General features: G+C 43.9%; 1 protein-coding gene across 3 annotated transcripts in view; it reads left to right on the top strand.

Moving 5' to 3' along the window:
• The window catches only part of ANKRD52 (ankyrin repeat domain 52), a 127,543-nt gene that overhangs the window by 16,794 nt on the left and 95,738 nt on the right, over positions 1–15,011 (top strand). For all 3 annotated transcript variants that reach the window (XM_073613999.1, XM_073613998.1, XM_073613997.1), the window contains exon 2: positions 10,653–10,736. In XM_073613999.1, coding sequence (XP_073470100.1) covers positions 10,653–10,736 — 84 coding nt within the window. The remainder of the gene's footprint in view (positions 1–10,652; positions 10,737–15,011) is intronic.

Below are 15,011 nucleotides of genomic sequence, written 5' to 3'. Positions count from 1 at the left end.
CTATCCAAACTTTTCGCTTTTCTCTTACAACACCATCCCAGAGTCAGCCAACTACCTCAGGATCCTCTCAGGGCTCACAATTACCCAGCAGTGGAGGCTGAAGCTGGTCCTCCCACCCATTGTGAACCTTCAGAAATCAAGTTTCAATCCAGCTCAGAAAGTTCAGTTTCTAGGTTATCAAATTGATTCTGCAGAACTTTTCCAGAAGAAAAGAAAAATAAAGTCATGAGTGTAGTAGCCAGGCTACAAACAAATCAGGAGATATCAATCAGATTATGTCAACCCTGGGAACCTTAACTTCGACAATACCGGCCATTCAATGGGCGAGGCTCCTCCCAGAGTTTTCTCTTAAAGGTTTATGATCACAGCCCAGAAACCTTAGACACAAAAGTAAAACTCCCCACCAGGGTCAAGAGGACCCTTTGGTGGTGAAGTCAGTCAGTTTTTTCAAAGGGCTTACTATGCTCTTTTCTGACAGGAAAGAGTCATGACAGACGTCAGCAGTTGGGGATGGGGTGCCCACTGGGATCAAAATATTGCACAGGGAATGAATCGGCAAATTCTGCATAGAGATCGTGAGGGGGGGGGTTGACTCAAGATCACAATTTTTTTTAACGATTAATCGTGCAGCTCTAATGGGTGTTCTAATCCATCTCCACTCTGTCCAAAAAAAATTGCCTTTAGCTATACATTAATATTAAAGAGGAACTGCAGTCTGCTCACATAATTTGTAATAAAAACATCTTTGCCATTCTGAAGCTTCTCTCCAACCACTTTGCATATTTTTATATATACTGTGATTCTGTACTTGCCAAATATGCTGCAAAAATCTCCCTCCACTAAGTCTGGCTGCAACCATTTTAACTGTGGGCAGCTGAAGCTGCTGCCTGTTCACTTCCTGGATTTACACTGACACACAGAGGCAGCCCTGCAGCTTTCATTGGCCCTCTTATGACTCATCGCCCCTCCCTTCCTGGCAAACTCTCTGAGAGCTGGGCATGATGTCATAAGCCTAGGCTTTTTATCAGACAAACAGGAAGTGGGCTGTATAAGGTATTTACTGCCAGAAAAAAAAAGTTTTACTATCCAAAGTTAAAACAACAAGTGCAGAAGATTTAATAGATGAGGGGGAAAATGAAAAAATGACTCAAAGTCTGCTTTAAACTGCCTATAACATGATCTATGAATGAGGGAGAATCTGACCTGTCACAGGATTATCCCCCCATATTCACACATGGTTTTACGAGCAATGCAATCAGTTGAAGTGGTTGTAAACCCTTACATATTGTACCCCCAGTGAAGTGACTGGCCTCAGGTGATGCACAGAGATAAAACAAATCCTTCTACGTAAGGTGTACCTGTTAGTCTGCAGTCCTCTTCTCTGTATCCATCCAAAATTTTATAAAGCTTGTGTGAGCTGTCAGGAATAAGGATGGAAAGCTGAAATTACACTCTGCAGAGCTCAGCGAAGAGAGCTCTGAGAGCTGATTGAAGTTAGGGGACACACCACCCTGCTCACAGGTTAGTCTATCACAGGTTATGTGCTGGACATCCCTCCCGTCACTTTTTTTTTTTTTTTTCTATTGGTGTCAGGAAAACTTGTCAGGAGTGATTCATGCAGATAGCAGAGGAACAAAGCAGCAGACAGAAATGACTTAGTGCTCTTAATTGAGACAAATACGCACTGTAGAGGGATATGGTCAGCTCATATTTCATGTCTGAGGTTTACAACTACTTTAACCACTTGACCTCTGGTAGATTTACTCCCCTTCATGACCAGGCCACTTTTTGCGATACGACACAGCGTTACTCAGTGTGAAAGCCCGAGTGCTTGGCAGGACGTTAAAAAAAACTTCTGCAAGCAGCATCTTTGGAGCGGTGTATACACCGCTCCTAAAGCACCCCTGCCCATTGAAATGCATGGGCAGCGCTGGCAAAGCGCCGCTGTAGTGGTGCTTTGCAGGTCGTTTTAACCCTTTTTCAGCCACTAGCAGGGGTTAAAAGCGGCGCTTTAACGCCAACGCCCCAGTGTGAAGCATTCATCAATTTAGGCCAATAGGTATTCTACGTTTTTGGAGGAACTCAGAGGGACTGTGGCGGACACTGACACTTTGCAGGAAACAATAACACGAATGCAGTAATCAGTGCTAAAAATATGCATTGTCACTGTACTAATGGCTGAGAAGGGGTTAAACATTTAGGGCCATTAAATATGTGAACACAGACTACACCCCCCCCTACATGTTTTGGGGTTTAACCCCTTCTTCAGGTCACATAGTCATGTGGACTGAGTCAGCATCCTCAGTTTGGATTCTAGTTATCCTGTGTCTAACTGTTTGTTTTGTTTTTTTTGTTTTTTTTTCTGCATGTGTCTCCAGCTTTCTGGTGCCCTCACTGTGTGTATCTTTTGCGGAGCACTTCTGCCGGTATCTGACTTCCCCTCTGAGTCTGTTCAGGTCCTTTGGCCCGTGAGCAGTCACCGGCTCCATCCCTTGTCAAGACCCCCTCAGGAGATCCAGGGGCTGAGCCATCCATCCATTCAATCTGGAAGGGAAGTGCACCTTTCCATCTATTGAGTTATTGAACCCTAAAGTCTGGGCTCTGGCTGGGCCAGTAATGGACATTCACAGAGTTGTCCCATAAGCACTCCTTTGTTATCTTGGCTGCATGCTTAGGGTCGTTGTCCTGTCGGAAGATGAACCTTTACCCCAGTCTGACGTGCAGAGCACTCTGGAGCAGGTTTTTATCAAAGATGTCTGTACATTGCTGCATTTGTCTTTCCCTTGATCCTGACTAGTTTTCCAGTTCCTGCCGCTGAAAAACATCCCCACAGCATGATGCTGCCAAAACCATGCTTCACTGTAGGCATGGTATTGGCCAGGTGATGAGCGGTGCCTGGTTTCCTCCAGACATGACTGTTGCCATTCAGGCCAAAGAGTTCAATCTTTGTTTCATCGGACCAGAGAATTTTGTTTCTCATGGTCAGAGTCCTTCAGGTGCCTTTTGGCAAACTCCAGACAAGCTGTCATGTGCCTTTTACTGAAGAGTGGCTTCTGTCTGGCCACTCTACCATACAGGCCTGATTGGTGGAGTGTTGTAGAGAGGGTTTTTCTAGAAGGTTCTCCTCTCTCCACAGAGAAATGCTGAAGCTTTGTCAGAGTGACGATCAGGTTCTTGGTTACCTCCCCGACTAAGACCCTTCTCCCCCTAACGCTGAGTTTGGCCGGGTTGCATGCTCTAGGAAGAGTCCTGGTGTTTCCAAACTTCTTCCATTTACGAATGATGGAGGCCACTGTGCTCATTGGGACCCTTTAATGATGCAGAAATGTTCTATGTGCCTCGATACAATCCTGTCTCGGAGGTCTACAGACAATTTCTTAGACTTCGTGGCTTAGTTTGTTCTCTGACTTGCACTGTTAACTGTGGGACCTTATATAGACAGGCGTGTGCTTTTCCAAATCTCGTCCAATCAACTGAATTTACCACAGGTGGACTCCAAGTTGTAGAAACGTCTCAAGGATGATCAGTGGAAACGGGGTGCACCTGAACTCAATTTTAAGTGTCATGGTAAAGACTGTGAATACTTATGTACATGTTTAGTGTGTTTTTTTTTTTTTTTTTTTTTTTCCTTAAATTTGCAAAGATTTCAAGCAAACTTCTTTCACGTTGTCATTATGGGGTATTTTTTGGAGTTTTGAGGAAAATAATGAATTGAATCTATTTTGGAATAAGGCTGTTATAGAACAAAATGTGAAAAAAGGGAAGAGCTGTGAATACTCTCCAGATGCTGTGTGTGTGTGTTCCTGTGCACAGCTGCCACCTTGTAGCAGTAAAACTGATCTAGGGCAGTTAGCAAGTGGTTAAAGAATTTACCCCTAATAGAGAAAGATGCAGGTCCATTGGATCGTCTTTAGTGCAGCTGAGTCTGGAGACGTGAAGCTGTTAAACCCAATAGAGTTGGAAGTTCAGCAGCAGGAAGATGACAGGACAGCCCTGCAGTAAACATGTGAAGATTTCTACAGAGCCCATCAGCCTGTACTTCGTGGGGCCTATACAGTACTATGCAAAAGTTTTAGGCAAGTGTAAATAAATGCTGTAAAGGAAGAATTCCTTCAGAAATGTACAGTGTTCAGCGTAAATGAATACAACTCAAGAGATTTTTCAGAATCTACATTTTTTTTTTTATGGGACACTATACAAAATACTCCCACATATGTGGGCCATTGATTGCAACCAAGATTTTTTTAAATTTGCACACGCAGTATTTTTTCTAACAAATTCATTCAAGACCATGTTGCAAAAATGAATACACCCCAAAGCTAAATTTTAGGCAACAAAATTCTAATTAACAAGAATTCAACTACGGGTGAGTCTAATTATTCATTAACTGGGTGTCCAGCAGACAGTTGATTATAAAAGGGTGTTACTTGACAAAGAAAATCCCTCCCATTTCATGCTGTCAGCAATGTCCCCACATGGAAGAGAAATGTCACAAGGCCTGAGAGAAATTTTTTTTTTTTTTTTTCCCGCAAGAAAGGTGAAGGCTACAAGAAGATCAGCAAAGCTTTACTTATCAGTCAGAATACTTTAGCAAAAGTGATACAAAAATTTAACAAAGATGGAATTGCAACCATCTCACAGACGTCCACAGACATTAATACTGCGACTGGAGCGTCTTCTGATGAGAAGGGTTGAAGAAAATTGCCATGCAAGTTCACTGCAGTTGGCTAAAGAAGTAGAAAGCCAAATTGGGGTGATTGTTTACTGTGACACAATATGGAGTACACTGCAGAGGAATGGCATGCATTGATGTCCACAAAGGAAGCCTTTCCTAAAGCCCATGCACAAAAAAGACCGTCTAGAATTTGCCAGGGTCAATGCTGAAAGACTACTGGTACTCTGTACTCCTAGAGTGATAGACCAAGATAAATGTTTTTGGAACTGATGGCTTCAAAACTGTATGGCGTTGCAAAGGTGAGGAGTACAAAGAAAAAGACATGGTGGGGGCAGTGCCCTTTTGTGGGGCTGCATGGAGTGCTGCTGGTGTCGGGGAGCTGCATTTCATTGATGGTATCATGAATTCACAGATGTACTGCTCTACATTGAAAGGGAAGATGGTACCATCACTTCATGCCCTTGGTCGTCGTGCACTTTTCCATCATGACAATGATACAAAACACACATCTAAGACCACAGTTGCATTTCTGAAGAACAGGGTGAATGTGATTCAGTGACCAAGTATATCTCATAATCTGAACCCAATTGAACACCTATGGGGAATTCTGAAGATACAAGTTGAGTATCACTCTCCCTCCAACATCCAGGCTCTAAATAGGTCGTTCTTGAAGAATGGAAAAAGATGGATGCTGCAACATATCACCAACTTGTTCATTCCATGCCTACAAGAGTTGGTGCTGTCCTTACAAATCATGGAGGTCATACAAAATACTAGATATAGTAAGTTTTTGGTGTGGGGTGTTTTTTTTTTTTTTTTTTTTTGTGAGATGTATTCATTTTTGCATCAACCTAATTAGTTTACAAAATCTTCAGTTATATTAACCTTACTTTCATGTAATGAGCTAAACAAATGTTCTATAAAACTTGTCAATTTTGAAAATTGTTCTTGTGTTCATTGAGATATGGATTGAAATCTTACTTTTCAAAAGGGGGTGTACTCATTTGTGCTGAGCACTGTATATTTTTCTTTGTTTATTTTTAACAATTTACAAAATGCAAAGTGAGGGAACAGAAAAATCTAAATTGAATCCAATATTTGTTATGACTACCCTTTGGCTTCACACCAGCATCAATTCTTAAGCCCCTTTCACACTGGGGCGGTGGGGGCGTCGGCGGTAAAACGGCGCTATTTTTAGCGCCGCTTTACTGTCGTTTTAGCGGCGGTATTCGGCCGCTAGCGGTGCGGTTTTAGTCCCCGCTGGTGGCCGAAAAAGGGTTAAAACCACTCACATAGCGCCGCTACAGCGGCGGTATAGCTGCGCTGCCCCATTGATTTCAATGCAGTGATTGATTTCAGTGAATACACCGCTCCAAAGATGCTGTTTGCAGGAGTTTTTTTTTTCTCTCCTGCCAGCGTACCGCTTCAGTGTGAAAGCCCTCGGGGCCTTACACGTTCACAAAGTCAGGGATTTTGTAGGATTAGTCAGGTGTATGATTAACCAATTAAACCAAGCAGGTGCTAATGATCATTAACAGAAACATTAACAGAAACAGCTGTGTAGGAGGCTTAAAACTGAGGAACAGCCTAACTTTGCTACTAAGGTGAGGTTGTGGAAGACCGTTTCATGTCACAGGTGATACACCATGGCAAGGCTTTGCACACAAGGTAGTTATACTGCATCTGCAAAGAGACCTGAAGTTGGTAAATCCCATAGCACTGGAAGTTCAACAGCAGGAAGAAGACAGGACTACCCTGCAGTAAAGATCTGAAGATTTTTAAGGAATCCATCAGCCTGTACTTTGTGGGGCATACAGTTCTATGCAAAAGTTTTAGGTAGGTATGAAGAAATGCTGTAAAGGAAGAATGCTTTAACCACTTGCTGACTGGCTGCAGTACATATACTGTGGCAGGTCAGCTCCATTGCATGAAACGACATACATGTATGTCATTTTTGTGCAATAGCCGGGGGGGTGCGCCGATTGGCTAGAGGGGGTACCAATGAGCGTGTCCGGAGGACATGTCTGCTGGTCACCCACAATTGCTCCCCAGAGAGAACGGTGGTCTGCCGACGTAAACAAGTGTTCATGTAGGCTGCCTCAAATCCTTCTGTCTCTTCATGCAGTCCCAGACAGACTCAATGACTTGGAGATCAGGACTCTGGGGGGCCAAACCATCACTTCCAGGACTCCTTGTTCTTAAAGGTCCTTTCACACTGGGGCGGTTTGCAGGCGCTATTGCGCTAATAATAGCGCCTGCAAACCGACCCGAAAGTGCCGCTGGTTTAATTCCAGTGTGAAAGCCCCGAGGGCTTTCACACTGGAGCGGTGCGCTGGTAGGACGGGAGAAAAAGTCCTGCCAGCAGCATCTTCTGAGCGGTGAAGGAGCGGAGTGTATCCCGCTCCTTCACCGCTCCTGCCCATTGAAATCAATGGGACGGCGCGGCTATACCGCCGGCAAAGTGCCTCTGCAGAGGCACTTTGCGGTGGTTTTGACCCCTTCTCGGCCGCTAGCAGGGGTGTAAAACCGCCCCGCTAGCGGCCCAATACCGACGGTAAAGCGCCGCTTACAATAGCGGCGCTTTACCGCTGACAATGCCCCCGCCCCAGTGTGAAAGGAGCCTTATACTGAAGATAGTTCTTAATGACCTTAGCTGTTAGGGTTGTTGACCTGATGCAGAACACATTTGGGTGTAGCTGGAAATATTGGTGCTGTTTTTAAAGTCAAAGGGTACCATAGTCACACCAATAATTTAATTTAGATTTTTCTTCTGTTCATTTACTTTCCTTTTTTTTTTTTTTTTCTTATATAAGTGCCACACCCCTATTGTTGGGTATTGTAATGTGAAGGATGGGATTTTTGAGGCACAACGAATTATATAAAATATAATTTCTTGTAGATATAAAAACATGCTAATGTGCTGTACAACATTTCATAAAATAGATCCATGATACAATCTTATTCATTGGTTTCACCACAGCTTTTTGTAATGGTATTGTAGCTATACAGTGGGGACGGAAAGTATTCAGAACCCCCTTAAATTTTTCAATCTTTGTTATATTGCAGCCATTTGCTAAAATCATTTAAGTCCATTTTTTTCCTCATTAATGTACACACAGCACCCCATATTGACAGAAAAACACAGAATTGTTGACCTTTTTGCAGATTTATTAAAAAAAAAAAACTGAAATATCACATGGTCCTAAGTATTCAGATCCTTTTCTCAGTATTTAGTAGAAGCACCCTTTTGATCTAATACAGCCATGAGTCTTTTTGGGAAAGATGCAACAAGTTTTTCACACCTGGATTTGGGGATCCTATGCCATTCCTTCTTGCAGATCTTCTCCAGTTCTGTCAGGTTGGATGGTAAACGTTGGTGGACAGCCATTTTTAGGTTTCTCCAGAGATGCTCAATTGGGTTTAAGTCAGGGCTCTGGCTGGGCCATTCAAGAACAGTCACGGAGTTGTTGTGAAGCCACTCCTTCGTTATTTTAGCTGTGTGCTTAGGGTCATTGTCTTGTTGGAAGGTAAACCTTCGGCCCAGTCTGAGGTCCTGAGCACTCTGGAGAAGGTTTTCATCCAGGATATCCCTGTACTTGGCCGCATTCATCTTTCCCTCGATTGCAACCAGTCGTCCTGTCCCTGCAGCTGAAAAACAACCCCACAGCATGATGCTGCCACCACCATGCTTCATTGTTGGGACTGTACTGGACAGGTGATGAGCAGTGCCTGGTTTTCTCCACACATACCGCTTAGAATTAAGGCCAAAAAGTTCTATCTTGGTCTCATCAGACCAAAGAATCTTATTTCTCACCATCTTGGAGTCCTTCAGGTGTTTTTTTTAGCAAACTCCATGCAGGCTTTCATGTGTCTTGCACTGAGGAGAGGCTTCCGTCGGGCCACTCTGCCATAAAGCCCCAACTGGTGGAGGGCTGCAGTGATGGTTGACTTTCTACAACTTACACCCATCTCCCGACTGCATCTCTGGAGCTCAGCCACAGTGATCTTTGGGTTCTTCCTTACCTCTCTCACCAAGGCTCTTCTCCCCCGATAGCTCAGTTTGGCCGGACGGCCAGCTCTAGGAAGGGTTCTGGTCGTACCAAACATCTTCCATTTAAGGATTATGGAGGCCACTGTGCTCTTAGGAACATTAAGTGCAGCAAAATTTTTTTTGTAACCTTGGTCAGATCTGTGCCTTGCCACATTTCTGTCTCTGAGCTCTTCAGGAAGTTCCTTTTGACCTCATGATTCTAATTTGCTCTGAAATGCACTTTGAGCTGTAAGGTCTTATATAGACAGGTGTGTGGCTTTCCTAATCAAGTCCAATCAGTATAATCAAACACAACTGGACTCAAATGAAGGTGTAGAACCAGCTCAAGGATGATCAGAAGAAATGGACTGCACCTGAGTTAAATATGAGTGTCACAGCAAAGGGTCTGAATACTTAGGACCATGTGATATTTCAGTTTTTTTTTCTTTTTTTAATAAATCTGCAAAAATGTCAACAATTCTGTGTTTTTTCTGTCAATATGGGGTGCTGTGTGTACATTAATGAGGAAAAAAAATGGACTTAAATGATTTTAGCAAATGGCTGCAATATAACAAAGAGTGAAAAATTTAAGGGGGGTCTGAATACTTTCTGTCCCCACTGTATGCTGGTCTTTATATAGCATGACGTGTTTCATGGAATAAATCCACTTCTTCAGGACAGCCAGTCTATTTTGTGTATTTTGTGGGGGGGGGGGGGACCTAGTGAATGACCTGCAGAGAGCTGGGACCAACATAACAAAGGCTACCATCAGCAACACACTATGCCGCCAGGGACTCAGATCCTGCAGTGCCAGACATGTCCCCCTGCTTAAGCCAGCACATGTCCGGGCCCATCTGAGGTTTGTTAGAGAGCATTTGGATGATCTAGAAGAGAATTGAGAGAATGTCATATGGTCAGATGAAACCAAAGTAGAACTGTTTGGTAGAAATACAACTCGTAGTGTTTGGAGGAGAGAGAATGCTGAGTTGCAACCAAAGAACACCATACCTACTGTGAAGCATGGGGGTGGCAACATCATGCTTTGGGGCTGTTTCTCTGCAAAGGGAACAGGACGACTGATCCGTGTACATGAAAGAATGAATGGGGCCATGTATCGTGAGATTTTGAGTGCAAACCTCCTCCCTTACAGCAAGGGCATTGAACATGAAATGTGGCTGGGTCTTTCAGCATGACAATGATCCCAAACACACCGCCTGGGCAACAAAGGAGTGGCTTCGTAAGAAGCATTTCAAGGTCCTGGAGTGGCCTAGCCAGTCTCCAGATCTCAACCCCATAGAAAAACTTTGGAGGGAGTTGAAAGTCCGTGTTGCCCAGCGACAGCCCCAAAACATCACTTCTCTAGAGGAGATCTGCATGGAGGAATGGACCAGCAACAGTGTGTGACAACCTTGCAAAGACTTACAGAAAAACGTTTGACCTCTGTCATTGCCAACAAAGCATATATAACAAAGTATTGAGATGAACTTTTGATATTGACCAAATACTTTATTTTCCACCATAATTTGCAAATAAATTCTTTAAAAAAAATCGGACAATGTGATTGTCTGGTTTTGTTTCCACATTTTGTCTCTCATAGTTGAGGTATACCTATGATGACAATTACAGGCCTCTCATCTTTTTAAGTGGGAGAACTTGCACAATTGGTGGCTGACTAAATACTTTTTTGCCCCACTATTGATCTAAATCCACTTCCCTGTATGTGGCTTATAGGCTTTCAATTGAAGATCACTTATTCCTATTGGAAGAGATTGAGCTAAAAGAAATTGATTATGTATCAAAGCTAGTATGGCCATCGCTCATATCTGCTTGCTCTTAAATCTTTGTAAGGCTTCTGGGACTTCAAGTTATTACATATACCGGGTAGAAACTTTGTTCCATGTCATAAAAAATAATTTTTAATGAATGCTCTGTTTGCTTTCCTCACAGCATCCACTGGTCCAAGCAATATTTAATCGCAACTTAGAAGAAGTACAACAACTTTTGAGCCAGAAGGAAAATGTCAACGTTTTGGTGAGCTTTCCCTTTTCAGATCTGTGTGTGTTTTTTGGGGGGGGGGGGACACTGCGTGTTTTGTGGTTGTGGCATGTATATTGTGCCATTTGTTTATTTCCCGCATGTCTGGAATTTGCTGTGAGCGAGATTCCCCTCTGAACGGCACAGAGAAGTCTCGCGATGCAGAAAAGATTCTAGTCTTCCTGATACTCCCCCTTGTGACTGAACGGCGCATGCGCGAGATTTCGGCAGTGATATGAACTAAGAGCGGAAATGACGTCCGCATCGGCTTTGGAAAGCAAGACTAATGCCCCGTACACACGATCGGACATTCCGACAACAAAATCCATGGGTTTTTTCCAACGGATGTTGGCTCAAACTTGTATTGCATACACACGGTCACACAAAGTTGTTGGAAAATCCGATCGTTCTACAAGCGGTGACGTAAAACACGTACGTCAGGACTATAAACAGGGCAGTAGCCAATAGCTTTCATCTCTTCATTTATTCTGAGCATGCGTGGCACTTTGTGTGTCGGATTTGTGTACACATGATCAGAATTTCCGACAACGGATTTTGTTGTCGGAAAAAATTTTATAGCAAGCTCTCAAACTTTGTGTGTCGGAAATTCCGATGGAAAATGTGTGATGGAGCCCACACACGGTCAGAATTTCCGACAACAAGGTCCTGTCACACATTTTCCATCGGAAAATCTGACCGTGTGTACAGGGCATAAGAATGGTGCGGACAATACCCGGAAGAGACAGCAAAGTCAAACAAATAAAAAAAGGTACTTCTAACACTTGTTTAGGAGTAATTTATATATCTCTTGCTTGGCAATGTAAAAAAAATAGAAATATTAGAAAAATAAGAGTTTTTTTGGCGGGGTTTACTTTCTCTTTAAGCACACATATTTACACAGCACTTCCGAGCTTCAGAAGGCATGGGGCAAGGATCCGATGTCACACAAAGCACAGCATAGAGGAGGGAGTGTAATCTCAGACCTAAATAGAGGGAATGGACACACCTCACCATAGAGTCTCATAGGGGAACATGCACTGCTGAGACTGTCAATCATCTGCTGTGTGCTGGAGGGGGGCCTTTGAATCAAGGTAAGTTATTACTAGAGAAGGATATATTTTGTTTTCATTTTGGAGTTTTACAGCCACTTTAACCATAAACAGTAGCTCTGGGCGCAAGGTACAGGAAGCTGGGAGCTTGCACACTAGAGGCATGTGCACTAGGGGTGGCTTAGCCGGAAATGCACCAGACCGGCAGAGCTACTGTGTGGGGGCTATCTTGGAGTACATGTCTTTGGAGCGCTAAGCAGGGACATTGTGGGGAGCAGGCTGTGGAACTACAGGTCACAACAACGGCTTGTTGGCAGAGCCTGCAATGTGTGATTACAAACGAGCAGTACAACACAGTTGGGAACCACAGGTCACAGCAATACTGTGCAGATCTACAGGTTTCAGTGGTGTCTTGTGGTGGAACTACTGGTCACAGCAAGTATCCAGAGACCTTTCTGGGGGTTAGGTGGTGGGGTCCTAGCAGTCTGATAGCGGTTCAACTTCCAGGGTACCGGCACACTGGTGTTCTTGTGACTCAGTGCCTCTCATGTGACTGGGACTGCTATTTACTAGCAAGGGTATTTACTCTTCAGCAGGCTGTATTTATTTATCGTACATCATGGGACACAGAGCCCTAAGTAATTACTTAATGGGTTATAGGTCACCTTCAGGTGTTAACACTGGTAAACCCAATCAAAGGAAGTTTACTCCCTATATAACCCCTCCTCCTTCCAGGAGCACATCAGTTTTTGTAGCAAAGCAATATACTTAAATCCCAAAAAAGAGGGGAGGGACCTCTGTGTCCCATGATATACGCCAAGAAAAGGATTTTACAGGCAAGCTGTAATAAAAATCCTATTTTCTTTATTGTACATCATGGGACACAGAGCCTTAAGTACATAGCAATGCTACTTGAGGGGTGGGAGAAACAACCCACAGGGTACACCCAGACTTGAGGATCTATACTGCTGCTTGCAGCACACTGTGCCGAAGGCGATATCCTCATACCTCCTTGCATCCACCTGATAAAGTTTTGTAAATGTATGTACTGAAGACCAAGTTGCGGCCTTACAGATCTGAGCCATGGAGTCCTGATGACGCACTGCGCCTTAACTTGAAACAGGGGAATCTTACCCCTTAAATCATAAGTTTGAATTATCACTTGCTGAATCCTTTTAGCGACAGTGGATTTCGACGCTGCCTGTCCTTTCTTAGGACCCTCCGGCAGAATAAAATACATCAGTCTTGCGAATCTGAGCAGTTTTCTTTAAATAGATTTTCACTGCTCTCACCACATCAAGACAATGTAGTGACTTTTCTTCCATGGAACATGGTTTTGGAAAAAACGATGGCAGGACAAAATCTTGGTTCAGGTGAAATACTGAACCAAGAACTTTTGGCAAAAAGCCTGGACGAGGGCGTAACACCACTTTGTTCTCATGAAAAATCAAATATGGCTCTTTACAAGAAAGAGCAGCCAATTCTGAAACCCTCCTTACTGAGGATATAGCAACCAAAAATACCAACTTCCTTGTCTGAAGGACTAGGGGAATATGTTGTATCGGTTCAAATGGCTGTTTTTGTAACACAGACAAAACTAAGTTTAAGTCCCAAGGGTTCAAGGGAGGTTTGACGGGCGGATTAAGCCGCGTCACCCCTTGTATAAAGCCCCAGACTAAAGAATGAGTAGCAAGTGGTCTTTGAAATAAGACTGATAAAGCTGAGACTTGGCCTTTAATAGTACCTAAGGCCAATTTAATTTCTACCCTACCCCTAATTGTAGAAAAGGCAAGAATTTTGCCTATGATACAGCTGAGGGTGCCAACCCTTGAATCTATAACATAGTTCTGGAAGCTGACTTCCTAGCATTAATCAGGGTAGAGATAACTGACCCGGAAAAGCCCACGTTTCTTTAGAATGTGGGTTTCAATAGCCAAGCCGTTAAATTTAGAAACCGTAAGGAAGGATGGAATATCAGTCCCTGAGAGAGCAGATCTGGCCATAGTGGGAGGGACCATGGGCCAACTGTACTGCGTACCACGACCTTCTGGGCCATGCTGGTGCCACCAGAATTATCGGCTTTCTTTCTAGCTTGATCCTGCAAAGAAGTCGAGGCAGCAACTGAATAGGGGGGAATGCATAGATAAGTGAGAACTGATCCTATGGGGTCACCAACACATCCGTTCCGCATGCGAATGGATGCCATGTTCTGGCCACAAAGTTTACCAACTTCGTGTTGAACCTGGATGCTAGAAGATCCACGTCCGGAGTCCCCAATCTTTGGCAAACAGCCCGAATTAAGTCGGGGGGGAAAAGACCATTCCCCTGGGAATAACTGCTGGCGACTTAAGTAGTCCGCCTGCCAATTTTCTACTCCCGGAATGAAGAATGCAGAAAGGCATGGAACATTCCTTTCTGCCCAAGTTAGAATATGGTTCACCTCTCCCTGTGCTTAGAGACTATTGATGCGCCCTTGGTGATTGATATAGGCCACAGCTGTGGCATTGTCGGATTGAATCCTGACAGGACAATCCCGTAACTTAAAAGTCCCAGGATATCGATGGGCAAGATTCTTTCAGTTCTTGACCATTGTCCTTGGACAGTTGTCTTTTCTAGTACTGTTCCCCAGCCTGAAAGGCTGGCATCCGGCGTTACCACTTTCCAGATGACTGGTCTGAAGGATTTTCCTTTCAGCAGATTCTGGGTTAATAACCACCAAGTGAGGCTTTGGGCCACTCTTGGGGACAGCCGCATTCGCAAATCTAAAGCTTGAATTGTTTTGTTCCAAGCAGACAGGATACTGTTTTGCAACAGTCTTGAATGGAACTGGGCATAGGGAACTGCTTTGAATTAAGCCACCATGGTTCCTACACAATGGTTCCTAGCAGAGGCGAATGGAGGGATTGCCATTTGACCTGACCCTCCGCACCAGCTCTCTTATGGAGTTGATCTTTGCTTGAGGCAAGAACACCCTTTCCTTGGCTGTCCATGATCAGACCCAAGTACTCCAGCCTTTTTAGCGGTATTTAGGGCTTAGGGCTTTGTGTCCCATGATGTACTCCAAGAAAAGCATTTTACAGTTAAGCTGTAATAAAAATCCTATTATCTCCAATGGCCGAGAGGGGAGGACTTGGGGGGTGGGGGGATCCCAAATAACTGCAGTAAGGGAAGAACCTGGACGTAATCCCCCATGCAGCATATTCCCTGGAGGTTTCTTGTAGCT

The sequence above is a fragment of the Aquarana catesbeiana genome, linkage group LG02 (genome assembly GCF_042186555.1).
Source record: "Aquarana catesbeiana isolate 2022-GZ linkage group LG02, ASM4218655v1, whole genome shotgun sequence".
NCBI lineage: Eukaryota > Metazoa > Chordata > Amphibia > Anura > Ranidae > Aquarana > Aquarana catesbeiana.
Note: the sequence above shows the minus strand (reverse complement) of the source record. Positions and strands in the feature narration are given on the sequence as shown.